Genomic DNA, 17,895 nt, shown 5'->3' with positions numbered 1-17,895 from the left:
TAGACATTTTAGACAGACTCCGGCCCCAGCCCATAAGACTATCAATTGTAATTTTTCACAAAACGAAGGGCATTTACATTTTTCAGTAAAACTTTTTTGCAAAGAGTCAAAAATTGACTTTTAATACCGTGGAAAAAATTTTAGAATTAATAGATTAAAATTATGAAATATTTCTTAAATTTGTGAATCTAACCTCTTCATCTTTTTACTTCAAAAAATAACTCATTTTTAACATAGATATATTTGACAATATCAAGTATTTACATATAAGTTCTAAAAAAATTATTATTTAAAAAATATATATATTTTTGTCAAAATGACACCAAAAATGGGTAAAGGATTAAATTTTAAATTTTGGGTTTTTAATAACCCTTTTAATTAAATAACTCAATTTTTTAAGACTAAAAAATAATAGGTTATTTGATTAAAATGGTCATTAAAAACCCATCCGAAATTTAATCCTTCATCCTTTTTTTTACCACATTTCTATAAAAATGTCTTTGATTTTTTTTTTTTTTTTGTAAAAATAATCATTTCTTTTAAAACTATATATAAATATTTGAAATGATGAAGGGTATTTATGTCAAAAATAAATTATTTTTCAAACAAAAACATGGAAATGGTTAAATTCACAAATATGATAATTATTTCATTTGGTTTTACCCATTAATTAAAAAAGAATTCAAATTTTAATAAATTTGAATTTAAGGTAGTTGTATAATTTATATTTATTAATTTAATATATATTTTTCTTTGTTGGGTTTGATTATTTAGAAATTGATTGATAGTGATTTTGGAAAATACTCTTAGCGTAAAACATATTTTTGAAAAAAAATAAAACATTCCATAAAATTTATAAAATACTTCTCAAAAGTTGAAATTTTGTTTTTTTTTTTTTTTTTGTATTTTATGAAAAAATGATTTAATAGATGATTTTATTAAAAACATTCCAAATAAAAATTAGTACCAAACATGCTCTTGATCCATTTAATTCGTATATTTAATCATTTCAAAATGATTTATTTATGATTCAATCAATTGATAACTCATTTAAGTCATATAAAATTTTAAATTCTATATATTTAAAAATCATAATAAATATGACATAGCTAAAAAAAATTAGGTGATCAAACTCGTTAAAATTAAATTTTATATGTTTTAAAGAAATATTTGACAATTAAAAGTTAAAACCAAAAATAAAATTATCATAAACACATTATAAGAGAAAATCAAATAATTAAATTAATTAAGATTTTAAGAAATAAAATTTTAAAATTTAAAGCCAACCAAATAACATTTTATAAATCTTAGATCTTAAAGAGGTTTTGCATATTATATTATGGGATCAAATTTAACAATAAAATTATGTTAACGGAAAACAAATTATGGGTCTATTTGATAACAGTTTTCAAAAATAGTTTTTGAAAACTATTTTCTAATGTTTCCTTCATGTTTTGTAAAACAAAAGTCTATGTTGGAATTTGAAATATTTTAAACTTATTTTTAGTGGTTTAAAATATATTTTAGAAATAACTTATACATATGTTACCTTATTTTTTATTATTTTTATATTTTGTATAATTATTTTTTAAAACAGTTCTTAAAAACAACTACAACAATTAAAAAATATTTTTTAAAAAGAATGTTTTCTGTTTTTAAAAACAGTGTTTTTGTTGTCAAATATGTTATATTTATTAAACGCTTTAGCTTAGGATCGAGCCTAAGCCTTGCAACCCATTTACTTGCCCAATTTCAATTGAATTATTATAAATTTTAAAATATTAGTGTATACACAAATTTCGTAAAGTTCTACAACTTAAGTAAAACAATGGAAAAGTAATGCAAAGATAAATTTTATTAAAATTAATAATTGTGGGGTACACTCAAGTGTTACTATTCTTTACAAAAAAAATATCTAGGCACTTCATCTCTTATTTAAAATAAGAGAGGTATTTTATAAAATTTTCAAGGATTGAAGTTACATGCATTTAGTTAAATATTTAGACACCTCAATGACAATGAGGTGAGTTTTTTTTAGTACCTGCCTTACTTCACTCATAATAGAACAACTTTGAAATTTAAATAAACGGACTAGGGACAAACTTAAGATTTTTTTTTTTAAACTTGAGACGGGTTCAAGTTAAAATTTAATTTAATTTAGTTTATTTTTTCATATTTTAATATATAATAATAATAATAATAATAATATTTTTAATAAAATAAGTTATAAAAAATTATAAAATTTTAATTATTTATAAAATATATTTATTTTAATGTAATTAAAAAAATTAAAAATAAAATAAAAGTTAAATAAGACGAGATATGAGAAATCCCTTTACCCGTCCTGACTTGTTTAAATTTTAAAATGGGACAAGGATGAAAATTATTTTGAATAACTGAGATGGGGTTGGGATGAGGGCAACTCATCCAAAATCGTCTTATTATCATCCTAACCCATCTCTCACTCAAAATAAGAGAGGTATTTATATTTGACGAAATTTTTTACAAATAGGGGCTAAATGCATTTAGTTAAAATCTTATGGGAGGATCCTTCAACTTGACTCTTTCATTTTAGGGATAGCATATATGGTTTGGTGCTCCGAACATTGAAGGTGGCATATTGAAATCTTCTAAGTTAGTTGCAAGTTGCAACCTTGAGCAAGCTATTGCAAATATCATGCTGACCCTAACACCTATGACCCTTTCCAAATCGATGCTATAAACCCTGTTTAGAATAGCTTTCTACTTTTTACTTTTAGCTTTTTAATTGGAAGCTATATTTGTTATTTGAAACTAAAGTTATAATTTTTAAGCAATCTTAATGTTGTAAAAATTTTATTAACTATGAAATAACTTATTACATAAGTCAAAATAAAATTTTTGTAAAAAAAAATACTGATGTTGGTTTAGAAAATTTTTCGAAAACAATTTTTAAAAACAATTTTCAATTGTTATCACAAATGAAATTTAATTTACTAATTTCTTTTTCTATTTTCTATATTTTCAATTATTACTAAAAAAAATTGATATTTGTTTTAAAAAATAACCTATTTTTAGAACAAATTATTAAAAAAATATTTTATGTAAGAAATTTGCCAAAGGTATGTTTTTAATCAACAACTGTCTTCAATAACAATTTCCATGATCAATATTTTTATAGACTTCCATATTAAATTCATTTTTAATCCATAAGCTCTTTCCACATTACTACCAAAATGGATATAAAAGCTCAAATAAATCTTACAAAAATAAAAAATAAAAAAACTTCTCATAAGTTAATTTCAACCATGCATAAAACCCCTAAACTATAATAATATATACCAACAAAACCATCAGGATAATTCAATTGGTTATGGCGAATACTAGGAAATGTGGTCCTAATAGGTGACACATGATCCTGAATTAAAATCCGAGGTTAATAATATATACTAACAAAACCCGTCAAGATAGTTCAATTGGTTAGGATGAACACTAGGAAGTGTGGTCCTAGTAACTGACACATGATTATGAGTTCGAATTCTGTTATTTTTATGGGGTGATTAGCACCCCAAGGTTTGGGTCACCATGGAAGGTTCCTCGGTTATAAAATATATATATATATTGGCCATGGAGGGTTTCTCGGTTATAAAAAATATATATATATATATGTATATACACACACAAGGCAAAAGCTTAATATTAAAAAAAAAAAGAAAAAGAAATAACAACAACAACAACTATTTTTGTTGAAAGTTTAAGAAAGTGTTTTTTAAGTAAGAAAACCATTTCTTGTTTTAAAAATAAATAAATTATTTTTAATAATAATTTCCAAACTTGACCAATAATATGGAAGTGTTTATTTTATTTTATTTTAAGTCATAAGCTCTCTTGATGATACTACCCAAATTGATACAAAAGCTCAAATTAAACTTCTAAAAAAAAATACATATTCTCATAAGTTAATTTAAACAGTGCATAAAATCCCTAAAAGCATAATAACATAGACCACCAAGGGTTCAACAGTATTTCCATACACAAAACCTTCAACATCAAAACCAATTCATCATTTTGTTCCTTTCTAATATCATCCTCCTTGCATCTTCCAAAATACATACATACATATATATATTTTGAAGGAGATGGTAGTCTTGCAATCGTAAGATAGACCAACTTCCATGAGGATTTGTTTCATATGATAATGAATGTTGCTCAAGGTATATATTTGACAAATAAGATGAACTAATCTCTTTTTTGCTTTGACGTTGTAGGCAAGTCCTCTTTAGATCGTGATATATATTGTATACCAAGATTCTAACAACTTAAGCATTTAAGAAAATTGATCACTCAGCATCGTATCACTTAACTCAAGGTATATGTGCCTTCCATAGGAGTCGTCTAAGAACATGATATATATTATGGGTTCAAATCATGACAACTTGAATTTTTAGGAAAATTAGTTACTCAACACACCTTGAGTACGTGAAGCACAAGACTGATCCAATAGAGGCATTTCTCTTTGACTCAAACTAAACAAAAATTGCAACCAAGACACAAATACCTCCCCATGGAAAATGATTAAAATAACCAGAATACCCTTATTTATATGACATTTTTATTTCTTCTTCGCATGTAGTGTTATTCACAACTATTGGCAATATACCTATGCAACAAATTGACTTTACAGGCCTTTTCACAAATTTTTCACAAAAATGTACACCGAGTAATAAGAACTAATTGCCACTAAAATAAGTTAAGTTAGCATCAGATAAGCCCAAAAGAAAAAAGAAAAATGTACAAACATCACTAATGCGGATGCTCATTTTCAAGATCTCTTACCTTTTGAACTGCATCTTCAACTCCTCTTGATAAGTGATCTGTGTGTTCCTCAATATCTTTCAACACCAGGCGTAATTGTTCCTGATAAGCTGCACACAGACGTTTGCATTTTTGTCTCTCATTATAAAGCTCAAGGGTGAGTTCTTGAATTCTCTGATCCTTCTCATCCTGCAAGAGGTATGTAACAGGGGCATTACAAGGGGAAATATCATGAAGAGAGCTCACTGCTGTAAATCTATCAGGTGAATGAGTACTAGAAAATAAACATATGGGATAAAACTTGGATTGACTCAAAATCTCGCCATTGCAAGAGAATGTTAGAATTCATATTTCCATGTTGGTGTAAGCTTTGCACTCATCTCTATGACAGTTTGTAATGCTCTCCCTATAGAGGAAGGCTTGGGTTTAATAACCAGGAAACTTCTTTTATTTAACTGACTTATGTCCTGCAACATTTTTCACACATAAACTCAAGCCAGCTTGAGACAAACTTGAGAAAGCTTAGGCCTCAATAGGCCAACTTAAAGGACTCTTTAACGGATGGACCTAGCTTAGGCTTTGGTTTCAGAAGATTATTAGCCTGAACGATGTCCTGGCAACTGGCACTGAGTTTGTGGTCCCTCCTGACAAACTAAAGCCAGTTTGGCCTGACTCATTAGTCATTAGTGCCAATGATGGCAGTAAAGAGCTAGACTCAGCAATTTAAACCCAAATACAAGTAACAATTTGGTTTTTAACAGTTTTGACCATCTTATGTAGGTGGCAAGACCATAAATTTATTTATTTATTTATTTTGATCAATAAGCAAGACCATAAATTTATCAATATCCAATCATAAAAACTTAATAAAATCTCCAAAATGAAAAAAAAAAAGAAAAAAAAAAGACAAATGTCATACCTCACTGACAAAATTCTTTCCTGATCCTCGCCATGGAACTTTACTGGGAGACATTAACTTGTGGTTGTGCTCTTTAACAAATTTGGTAATAACCCACTTAGGTCCATCCCTGATTGCTACCCTCAACATTGCAGGACAACCTTCTCGGGTGACAGGCGGCGGTGGAAGAATCCTATCTTTTCTGTATATATATTTCTTTTCACGAAATCCTTCTCTTGAACAAACAAAATCTTGACCAATAACATTGTTATTTATTCGTGATCGGCGGTTATGATGAATGCGCACAGTAAAACCTGTATGCCTGCCATAAGCAATATAAAATTCTCGAGCATCTTCTCTTGATTTGAACTCCATGCCAACATATGGCTCTACATTATTACCAATTGAATGTGGGCTTGCAACTGATTGTGCTAATGTTTTGTCCTCTCCACCTATATGTAAATTTCCATTTGTTGATGGTTCATCATCAGCAAGTTCATGCTCATTGTAGCTTTCAACTTGCAAGCACCTATCACCTTCATCTGAATCAATTGCTTGACTAGATGTGCTCTCCATCATGCTCCAAAAGAATATCTAGACAAGCCATTCATCCATCATCTTGATGCTGCAAGCAGGGAAGCAAAGTTAAAACTCCACATTCTTTTTTATTCCATTCCATTATTTGTTCCCTGAACAATCAAAACAATGAAGGGCAAAAATAAAAAGTCAGATCATGCTTTATATATATATATAAGGAAAAAAGTGAAAAAATGTGAAAGAGAAAAAAGAAAAATTGAAAGCAAGAATCATGAACCTCATCTCTTGCCTTTCCAAACTCTTTATAGACATACAAACAATGTAGAATTATATTTCTACGAAGTTGCTAAATGCTTGGAATTAAAAAATAAATTTGCTTGGGATATTGTCGGCAAACTGCTTATAAGACAATTAAATGGGTAATGATTCTAAGTTCATAGTTAGCGTTGTTTTAACATGACAACACATGCATACTTTACCTACCTTGCACACCAAGCATAAGTCAGACTTAAAAGTTTGCTTCTTTTTTTTTTTCCTTCATTTTTTTCCCAAATGCAGTACAGTGTATCATGTAGCATCCCAAAAGAAAATCTAATACCATCTTTTCTCAAATGTAATAATTATTATTTTTATTGGAAACTAAGAATATATTAAAAACTCTCCATCCTTTTCTTATCATTTTGCACAAGCCAAACCATATCCTTCCCTCCCAACCCGAGAGCACCGTCCTCTTGGCTCTTCCATGAATTTACCCACTATGATCTTTCTCTAAAGGATATCCTTCTCCAAAACAAATCACCAATATCATTTCCCAAGCAAGGCTTTATTGAGAATGTGAAGCTCCTTGATACCTAGACCTCCCCATCTTTTTATCTTTGTAGATCAACAACCAATGCACAAGATGACGTCTCTTCTCAAAAGCCCCTCCTCCCCTAGCCTCAATGCCACCCACTTAGAAATAAAAAAAGGGGACATGAAGTAAATTGGTAAGCTACTAAGAGCATTTCTTTTTTCTTTTCTCCTTTTTTTTTAATAAGTTTCTACAATAATTCAAGACCATGAATTGAATTCTACTAAATACTAATTAGTAAAACATCTTTACATAATTATCCTTTAAGTAGGCATACTTAGGGGGAAAAGGAGTAACAAATTAGTGTGATAAATAGAATAGGAGAGTTGTTTCTTTCTACAATAGCAGTCAAGTCGCTCAATTCTATTCTGGAGCCCGGAGGTTCTGCTTTGTTCCCTTATGATAGTATTTGGAGAGCGTATGTGCCTCCTAAGGTAGCTTTCTTCGCTTGGGAAGCTTCCTAGGGCAAAATCTTAACTTTGGAGTAATTCCAGAGGAGGGGGTACTCTTTGACAAATAGGTGTTTTCTTTGCCTTTTTGAAGCAGAAACAGTGGATCACCTTTTACTTCATTGTGTTAAGACGCGGGCATTGTGGAATCTTCTTTTTTCCCTCTTTGGCGTGACTTGGGTTCTATCTGGTTCAGTTAACGAAACTCTCCTTGGATGGCATGGAGCGTTTGTGGGGAAAACCCGTAAATAGGAGTGGCAAATGACCCCCTTATGTATATTTTGGTCAATATGGAAGGAAAGAAATTTGTTGGCTTTTGGGAATGGGGTGCTTTCACTCCAAAGGCTGAAACATTCTTTTGTATGTAATCTTTGGTCTTGGGTTAGGGTGTTTATAGTTTTGAGCCCTTGTTCTCTTGTTAGCTTTTTTGAGTGGCTAGGCTCTAAGTAAGGGTAGGGGTTGTTGTTTCTTTTCCCTTCCTTGGTTTCGAGTCTATGGGCTGCTTTTGTATACTCCCTGTATACCTAGAGGGCACTAGTTTGGTGTTTCCTCTTTCTATTTAATATATTTCTCTTTACCTATCAAAAAAAAACAATAGCAGAACACTATTGTCAAAGCACAAAGCCAAAGTAAGGCACATAGCAAGATCTAAGAACAAGTGTAGCATAATCTAAAGTTTTCTTGAAGCATGAGCACATCTAGAGCTTTTGAGATTGTGTTTTTATACTTGAAATGCATATGTTGTAACATGCACACAAGAGTTCTTATGGATGCATAAACAAAAGCATGACATATTTAAAGATAATCATTTTTTTTTTCTTTTTTTAATCAAAAACAAACATTTCATTGTGAACAAATAATTAAGTGCAAAGGTTCGATGAGAAATACTTCTCTCATAGGACGTTACAATGCTTTGACCAAAAGCAAGAAAAATGCTATAATTATCAAATCAATTCCAAATAAAGTAGAAAATCCCTCACAAAGAAGATCAAATGTTTTGGTCCCCTCTTTGCTAATGAATCTGTCACTTGATTAGTTAAACAGGGAATCCAATAAAAGGAGCACTCCAACTTTGAAGCAATATCAAAGATTTGAAAAGGCAACCATATAACTTCCAGGAACCTCTTTATTTCTTATTCACCCAATATATGACTAATGTTGAATCTCCCCCTACTAAAAGATTGGTAAGACCTTCCGCCTTGGCTAGCTTCAAGCCTCCCAACATTGCTAGAGTATTTTCTTCAATGGCTAGCTCCTCTCCAGCATGTTTCAAGAATGCTTATACAAAGTTCCAAGATGATTTGTGGGCCTTCCTCTGATTCCTAGTTGTCCCAGATTACCCAGAGAACACCCATGAAAATTCAGTTTAACAACACCCACTAGAGGAGGAGTCCAATATTTAAAGATAATCAATTGAATATCTGGGATTATAGATTCTAGTTGAAAGTATTGAATACTATGGTCAAAATAAGAAATACTAAAAGGACAATAATATTTTTCTACATGTACTCAATCAAGTCTATCAGCATCAATGTCCTCATAGAGATGCTCAATGAGGGGAGAAATGGATCAAAGGGGGAAGAGCAAAAGGGGAAGAGTAGAGCCAAGGATGAGTAAGTGATTCAATGCTCTAAATCTAGAAAACCCTAACCCCTAATCCATTCCAAAAAATCTCAAACTTCTGCCCTCACAGATGAGATTCCAACATAGAAATTGTTCAACTTTGGGCCATGAATTGTCTGTCAGAGCACTTTCTGCTGTTCACTGCCGTTGGAAGATTAATCCCATGTGGTATGAATTCCAGTGAGCCAAATCCACTTTCAGAACACAGATTTGAATCCAAGCACTGAGTGTTACAGATTATAAACTTATTCTCACACTTAAAATTACTTCATCAGAGCTAACAATTACAATTCAGCATTACTGCAAACTCAACCGAGGAAACTGAAAAATAGAGGAATGAAAAATCAAAATCAACTAATGAACAACACTCAAACCACCACTTAATCCCACCACCTAATAGGTTTTTGTAAAATTCAAGTCAACCCCAGACGAGAATTAAAGCGCCTAAATCAGTAAATTTGCTGCAATTCATATTTCCAGTTATTGTTTGCTGAGAAGATGCGGGGAAAAGAAAAATTGAAGTTTTAACTAAGCAACCAAACAGAGGCCAAAAAAAGGAAATGAAAAAGGGAAAACATACCAATAGAAACCCTAGCGGGCATTGCACACGAGTAGAGTCCACGGACGGTCTTCCAAGATTTTGCTTCCGTACCTTGTGGGTGTCAGTATTGTTTGGCCATGTTTGGAATCAAGGAATAACTGGGAAAAGTGAACGAATAGAAGAAAATTGGGAATGACGATGTAAAAAATTGAATTAATTTTTATAATAATAAAAACCAAGCCAAACCGATTTAAATGATGAGATGAATATATCATATATGCAGATTTTTTGCCTATTAAATCTAATTTATTTTTAAAAATAATTAAAATCAATATGGATTTAAGTTCACATTAAAAATTTTAACCCAAAATATAGCCACTTTATTTAAAAATTAATTTAATCATAATTTAATTATAATGAATTACTTGAAATAATAATAAATATATAAAAAAACCTAGTAAATATTAAACAATTATAAATCACAAGAAATGAAATTTTCAAAGTAACAAAATTTGATTAGAAGATAAGAAAATCTAAACAAAAACTGAACAAAGTTTAATTTTTCGGATTTTTGTATAAACCCAACATGAAAACTAGAAATGAAGAAAATGTTGACAAAGTAATTTAAATTTTCATAGAAGAGTTATTTTTAAATGCTAGAAAGACTAAAAACGTTATTTAAAATCACTCGTAAATAAACTCTTAGTATAAAAATTTGATCGAAGCAGTTTAAAATGTAAACTAAACCGGGTAAAAGTCGAGACGGTCTGATCAGCTCAACCGAGCAGTCTGGTGACACACCCATATCAGATTACAACCCATCAGTTTGTCACCAATTTAAATGCCTATAAATCCAAATTCTGGAAAACACATCTACCATGAACACAGTTCTAACATCATGAGTCATGGCACGGGATAATCTTTCTACAATCGGAGAAGTCCTCCAAATACATATCCGTTGGCATAACTAGGAGTATAACAAAATCCAAAATGATCGGTTTCTACATACAAATTGTCACAATATTGTACATCAGTTCTGACTCTTGACTACTGGCGCTATCGATGACGAGAATGCTTCTGACCTTCGCTCTCAACTTTTCTCACGCTGTTTACCGCAACTTCAATTTTGGTCGAGAGCACCTCAGTTTGCTCCTCGACGTTTTTCAGAAACGTTATTAGCTGCCCTCGATACAGTTCACATAGTTGGTCCTGATGCTCCACCTCCATGGTCAGTTCTTGAATCCTCCGGTCTTTGCTATCCTATAAAGGTAAATTCACAAACAGATTAGTCTTCAAAACTTTCAGGAAATTGTAGAGGTTTACAAGGGATGGATACATTGTGAAAAATCTAAGCGGACGAGGATTGAACAACATCAAAATATAAGAATAATTCATGTATGATGCACATATCAAATGCAAAAAGTTGCATACGTAGATCTTCATGTAAATGTTTCTCAATTTTTTTAGGGTTCATAATCACAACATTTGAAGATATGGAAGGTGAAGATAAGGAAAATTATGCCTCTTTGGCAACGTTTTCAAAAACAGAACAGTTCTTAAAAGCAGTTTTCAAATGCAACATCCAACAGATAAGGGATAAAGAGAAGAGAATCACTCAATAAATTCTTGCACAATCTCACAATGAAGTGGTAGCGTTTGATGATGAGAAACTAGAGCAAATTTAATTGTGACAACAAAGCTGGAATTGCAATATTGCTGCTCCGATGCAACATGAAGGACAGAGAGCATGGAATCCAACTGATCATTTGTGAAGGTCAATTAGCAGATATGCTTGCTAAGGGAGTGTAGAGTAATGTTTTCCAAAGTGCATTAGGCATGCTAGGCCAGACTGCAAATATGCTCCAGCTTGAAGACGAGTGTCGATTCAAAGGATACAATTGCAATCTTTCATCAATGGGGCAGTTTTTAGTACTATTGTGCTCATTAGTTATATAGTATATAAGAAAGCTAGTTAAAATATAAAGGAACACTTGGTGGGAGGGAACTCTAAGCTGTCACTCTTTTTCCTGCTCTTCACCGAAGAAAGTTACAATACCATCGAAACCAACCATCATCATCTCATATAATCACCTGGGCAGAAATACTGTAAATAACACTGTGATCTGCATTTTGCACCTAGAATTTGCTATGCTGCCTCTATTACATTGGGCATTTATTTTGCACCCCTAGGGTAATTCTGCATTAACCAGCTACAGCATGAAACAATGTAGCACCAAATACATTTGACACAGAAGGCAAGCGATCCCTTGGTTGACAGTAGTAGGTCCTAGTGTAGCCAAGATGAATCTAAGAATGCTCCACAGGGTTGGCATTCTTTGTTTAGTCTTCCAAGTGAGGCACTTGAAAGTCCTTATGAGGCCCAGAGGTGTTCCTTCTCCTTCTTCTAAACTAGAAGTTTATCTAGAAGGCCCAAAAAGAGGGTATACAATTCTAGTACACAGGATGTATACAAAGCACAGCCAGATGAGATTGAAAGGAAAATGACAAACTAGATACTGATCTGTGTCTCATGGGTCCTTCCATGATGTTAGTGAAATCTAGGAATGAAATCCTACTTTTGACTGCAAAATCCACAGTACAGGAGAACAAACGTCAAAGAGGAAGTTCTTTCAACTTTGACTCTGTCAATTCAGCTCCCGTCAAAGATCCCATAGATCTATTCCTTCCATGTACACCACACAACCAGCTCTGAAAAACCTCCTTAGTAGCCCAGACAACTAAGAAAAAATCCAACATCACACACCACAGATTATGGGCAATGGAACAATGGACCAGAATATAAAGAACTATTTTCTTATCTCTCTTGGACAAGCATCATAAATTCACCATGATCCTCCCTCTCTTCATTGTTTAATCAATGGTTAATCTTCTTCCCAAGGTGGCCGCTCATGAAAAAAAAAAAGAGAACAAATCCACTTCAGAAAGGGACAAGGTGCCCCAAATTAAACTAGCTAGAAATCAAACTTCTTCCCCTCAAGAATAAAGCCTTGATGAAAGATCTGGCTGAGGGAGAAAAATTAAACATGTCTCCCCAATCTCCACCCTAAATATCATTTCCTTCATGGAATCAATTGTCCCTACCCCTCAATAATGCAGCTCCCTGATAAACAGTGGTTTCAAAATCCCCCAGCTTCTGATCAATAGTTTATCTATAATGACTGCAATCCTGAAAAGATATAAAAATATAACCTTCAATAGAGATTGCCACACCATATATCATGTCAACAATGCATCTTTAAGCATCAGCAAAGCAGATATAATTCCTAAAATCTATCCATCCCCTCCTAAAGATATCCTATAACTCCTTCCATGATGGGCCTCTATCTTCCCTCAAGAGCCAACATCACCCCCTACTCTAAATTTATCCACCACCATTCTTCTCCAAGGCACTCCATGAAAGACCTCCATTCCTAAGGGGTAGGCAAAACAATGATTTTTTTTCTACTTTTCAATCCCTCCCCACAAAGAATCTATCTGCAGTTTTTCCAATTAAGGTAGACATGCAATCCACAGGGAAGCTCAATAAAATGTTCTTGATTAGATCTCCATTGGTAGTAATGTTTCTTTTGGCTAGCCAATCTTCTCTCAACCTTTCTCTCACTGAATCCAACTATTTTAGGCTTGTTAGGAGGCCTATAAAGGAAGCCCCAAATAAGTAGACTGCAATGCTACCTCACAACCCTGCACTATTACCTAACCACAGTACCACACACACCTCCACTGTCCCACTGGGATGAGTTCATCCTTCTCAAGATTGAGCTCCAGTCATGAGACTAGCTCATACATAATAAAATAAATCTAAGATATTACAACTGATCCCATGAACCTTGTAAAAGGCAATAGTATCACCTTAAAAAAAAAAAAAAAAAAAAAAACAAATATGAGAGGAGTTTTCATTCCCATTCCCAAAGTTCCAGAGAAATTCCTTCAAACAACAACCTGGACTAAATCTACTAAATGCCTACATCATAATGATAAAAAGGAATGGAGAAAGTAGGCCACAATCCTCCAAACTGTCAAAGACACCAATTGGGAACCCATTAACAAGCATAAGCCATCAAAACACACATCTTAAATCAACCCACCCATTTCTTACTGAAACTAATTTGAATTGGGGGAAAACAACAATAATGTTTCTTGGAACTTGGATCATTGATTCATTATAAAGATATCCAATCATATTTTGGGAATATCCATAAAATGTTTGCATTTTATAAAAAAGAAAAAATGTGGACCAAATTTCCCTAAAACAAAGGAGGAACATGTCAAAGTCATCTAACTGTCCGGATACTTAAAATCTATGTCAATGCTAGTAGAAAACCACAAGCATGAAGAGGTTTCATGTTTTCACAGAATTGAAATAAAATGACATAAAATAAGAAGAGATAACAGATGCTAAAATTTTATAAAAGGATGAAAACTCACCATAGAACTACGAGAAGGACGGCTAGAAACAACGAGTGGATGGGTATGGTCCTTTACAAATCTTGTTACAACCCATTTCCCAGACTTATTTAGCTTTACCAGCATCATTGCTTTGCACCCTTGACGTGTGCTGGGTCGTGGTTTTCTAACTGGGCCATACTGGTCTCTAATTTTAACATAAAACCCCTGCTTATTACATGAAAGTCTACGAGAAAGAATTCTCTTGTCAACCTCTGAACGACGGCACTGATCAATGCGCATTATAAATCCTACACGTCTTGCATATTCATCATAGAATTCTTTAGCAGCATCTTCAGAATCAAACTCCATACCGACACATGGTTCTACCACAGAATCTTCTTCAAATGCAACTGACCCCGTTTCAGCAGAAGCTTCCACATTCCCAGCCCCCATGTCTGAATCCACTGTCATGCAATACCAAGTCATATCTTCAAACTCATAAAAGAAATTTCTTTCTCTTTTGTAACTCACAAACAGATCCAATCAAACACTTTCCATTATATATGAGAATCCTTCCTAACTTGTCAATGATTTTACTATTAATGCATATAAAAAAATCATGTTTCATGAAACCAATAATTGGTTTGTATTTGTTTAGCATTTTGGAACTGTTTCTCCTAATTTTAACTGATAAAATCAAGATGATGCTGATTTCAAAAGAAAGAAAAGTACTTCTAAAAGGGTAATAAAACAATGCTTAGTGTTTCTCATTTCAATACTCCAACTAGATTCAACCATCAAACCATATCCCTACTACAAATTTTGTGTTTATTTCCTTTCAAAAACAGTTTGAAACTTCCATTAATCTCAAAGGAAACCTATTGTACTGTCAAACCCATAAACCCTTTCAGTTGGAAGTGACAATCCCTCCCTAACTTATCTACAGTTTTTCATCAATGCATAGAAAAGGCGACATTCTTCGCCAACTAAATAATTGGGTACTATTTGTTAGCAATTTAAAACAGCTTTTACAAACTTTAACAATAATCAACCAAATTTTTGCTTCGAAAAGCACCAAAAAAAAAAAAAAAATTATTTCCAAAATGCTATCCAACCAATGTTTTTTTCTTGCAAATTTCAAGACCTAAACTCGACTCAACTATCAAACCCACATCCCAGCTACAGATGTTATCATCTTTTCTTTTCAAAAACTAGCTAGAAGCATCAAGCAATCACAAATTCACCTGGTACTAATCTCAGAATGGAGTAACATTTCATCATTTGTTCATCAAAACGACAGTGTTCTGACTCTTCCGAGGCAGAAAGGTTTGGGGCAATCCCACTGCCATAAAACAAAAGTCAAAATGGAACTTGAACACAGTTCCGAACTGGGTATCCTTTGGCACGTTCACGCATTAAAATTAGGGAAATTTAAGAGCTTTTTTTTTTTTTTTAAGTGAATTAATTTTTTTCATAACAAGAATTTTCACAGGAAACAAACAGAAAAAAAGAAGGCACTTACTGTATTGGTATGAAGATGGAGAGAAGCAGATCTTGTAGTATCTATTGGATGCTGTTGATGGGTTTCAGAGGGCTTTCAAACGTAGTTTCAACCGGAGCTTGGTGGTGGGGTTTAGGAGTTGGAAGCGAAAGGCATGTCTTTCATCACCCTCAGGTGATTATAGGGGAACCCACCTTCACAGCAGCGGCAAAATCGTCTTTTCTTTGTTTTTGAGAATTCATATAGCCAATGGCTCCCGTTTACGCATCGCCTTTAAAACGACATTGGTTTATCCCCATAAACTCTTTTTGCATTCACCCTCCTAATAAAATTTGTGTTACAATGACATGCAATTTGAAGTCCCAATGCCACCTATTATGAGTACGGGTTAGGAGTCGATGTCATTGTCCCAAGGGTTGGGCGACTCCATATCTATCTACCATTGAGATGTTTCGTGGTTTAATTTCTGATAATATTATTACATAATATACTACTAGTTTGGATATTGATATTGTTGAAATTGAGACTCTAAAAATATGATCTAATAAAGTTAAACTTAACTATACATTTGTTATACTTCTGGTGTATTGATATTGATTTGAGCACTTAACCTCTGTTTTTTATATTGTAAAAGATAAGTGTAACATCTTTTAATGGGAATGATGACTTATCTTAATTGTCGATGCACATTATTAGTGTATAATGAGATGAGTTTCCATGGTGAGTGCAATATGTGTATATGATGCACACGAGATATAACTTATAATCAATGATTAAAATATTATGTGTCGGTAAATCTCGAAACGATATATCCCATGGATATATTGGGTCAAAGCTCAAAATTGAGCTTTCAACACGCACCACAGGTGCCATTGGGGCAAGCTCACACTTTGTTATATAATGTGTATCAAACAAATATATATCAAAATTTAGGATATAAACAAAATATTTTAAAAAACACTTTAAAGAACAAATTAATATAACTATTTTATAATTAAATTAAAAATTTTCATTTAATTGATTAGTAAAAATATATCATAATTTTCTTCATAGTGTTTTTAATATTATTAATATATTAATTAAATATTAAAAAATTATACATTTATCATCATTTATTTTATAATGTATCATAATTTTAATATTAAATATATTTTAAAATTAAACATATTATAATCAAATATTAAAATACTATCATCAAATAATATTTGATATAATTTAATAATCAATGTAAACTTTCAAATTTATATTTTTTATTGACACATACAATATTATATATATTAATTTATTCAACAAAATAACTTTAAAATGTCTATTATATTTCTAATTTCATGTCTAAGAGTTTTATTTTATTTTATTTTATAAGTTTTGATCAATTTTAGATTTACCAATATTTTGTTTTAAAATATCCACCGATATATCTTCGATATATCTGATATATTCGTAAAATCAAAATACTAATATATCTGTAATTATCGATATTTTCATCTTTGCCTATAATGAATTAAGACGTGACTTACAATGAATCAAGACACAATACTATCAATTATTGTAATTCACTAAGTTACTATACTATATAAACTCTCAACCTTGAGAGATTATTAAACTTATGTCAAAATCAATATGAAAGTTTGACCTATGAGTGAGATTCTAAAGTAGTTATACATTCCTATGGATTGAATCATTGTTGATGGAGGTTGGTGACAACAAAATATTTTCAATGAAGACACCATGATATCTTAAGAGATTGAAATAGTGTGTTCCCTTAGGTGATTCAAAGAACATGTGATCATGAAATCTATAGTCACAATAATTCCTTTAGTAGAATTTGATAAATGCTCATTGAAGTTAGAGTATGTCAATGATTTACATAATAAGTGAGATTTGTAACTTAAGAATTTGAGAGGTAATCTTAATAGGTAATAACACTACCATGATTAAATTACAAACATTAGTTTATGAGGAATCAACATGCAGTGGATAGTAGGTTATGAACTTGAACTTTATTTCATTGTTATTTACATAGAGTATTGGAATGCAATTAATTATCTTTAGTGGAATATTGAATCAACTTTATAATTAGATTATGAGGGAACCAGTACTCCTATGAGTCTTAGTGGTCCTCACTATGAGTTTATATATCATGATGGTACAGTTTATGAGGGTTGAATTTGTTACAGGTTCATTATTGTTTATAAGGGCATTTTGGTAATTATATAAGATTGTATATATGATAATGAATAAGGTATCTGGATCAGGCTAATTGATTAATTAAATTACCATATATAGTTAATTAAT

At 31.9% G+C, this 17,895-nt stretch overlaps 2 protein-coding genes across 6 annotated transcripts in view; both read right to left on the bottom strand.

Annotated features, from left to right (window-relative positions):
* Nucleotides 1–4,554: 4,554 nt before the first annotated feature.
* The window catches only part of LOC100265314 (protein FAR1-RELATED SEQUENCE 5-like), a 36,671-nt gene continuing 23,330 nt past the window's right edge, over nucleotides 4,555–17,895 (bottom strand). The window contains exons 1-3 of one of the 4 annotated variants that reach the window (XM_010647771.3): nucleotides 9,732–9,897; nucleotides 5,714–6,381; nucleotides 4,555–4,983 (exon numbers count right to left, since the gene is read on the bottom strand). In XM_010647771.3, the coding sequence (XP_010646073.1) occupies nucleotides 4,783–4,983; nucleotides 5,714–6,271 (759 nt within the window). In that variant the 5' untranslated portion in view covers nucleotides 6,272–6,381; nucleotides 9,732–9,897 and the 3' untranslated portion in view covers nucleotides 4,555–4,782. Of the gene's footprint in view, nucleotides 4,984–5,713; nucleotides 6,382–9,544; nucleotides 9,712–9,731; nucleotides 9,898–17,895 lie in introns of those variants that run through there. The other 3 variants (XM_010647772.3, XM_019218006.2, XM_059738303.1) reach the window with 3 other exon arrangements.
* Nucleotides 10,518–15,839, bottom strand: LOC100248330 (protein FAR1-RELATED SEQUENCE 5). 2 transcript variants are annotated; one of them, XM_019218007.2, is made up of 4 exons: nucleotides 15,622–15,839; nucleotides 15,344–15,441; nucleotides 14,139–14,563; nucleotides 10,518–10,952 (listed from the first exon to the last, which is right to left on the bottom strand). In XM_019218007.2, the coding sequence occupies exons 2-4, from the start codon at nucleotides 15,378–15,380 to the stop codon at nucleotides 10,749–10,751; spliced, it is 666 nt and encodes a 221-aa protein (XP_019073552.2). In that variant the 5' UTR covers nucleotides 15,381–15,441; nucleotides 15,622–15,839; the 3' UTR covers nucleotides 10,518–10,748. The 2 variants fall into 2 exon arrangements, with proteins under 2 accessions (XP_019073552.2, XP_010646072.1); XM_010647770.3 differs by lacking the exon at nucleotides 15,344–15,441 and having other exon boundaries at nucleotides 15,622–15,837.

The sequence above is a fragment of the Vitis vinifera genome, chromosome 7 (assembly GCF_030704535.1).
Source record: "Vitis vinifera cultivar Pinot Noir 40024 chromosome 7, ASM3070453v1".
NCBI lineage: Eukaryota > Viridiplantae > Streptophyta > Magnoliopsida > Vitales > Vitaceae > Vitis > Vitis vinifera.
Note: the sequence above shows the minus strand (reverse complement) of the source record. Positions and strands in the feature narration are given on the sequence as shown.

Bases quoted from the DNA above. Each gene is read 5' to 3' on its own strand.
- LOC100248330 (XM_019218007.2), bottom strand. From the start codon at position 15,380: ATGATGAAATGTTACTCCATTCTGAGATTAGTACCAG. The intron at 14,564-15,343 runs GTGAATTTGTGA...ATTGCATGACAG, and splicing joins CATTCTGAGATTAGTACCAG to TGGATTCAGACATGGGGGCT. The intron at 10,953-14,138 runs GTGAGTTTTCAT...TTACCTTTATAG, and splicing joins GTCCTTCTCGTAGTTCTATG to GATAGCAAAGACCGGAGGAT.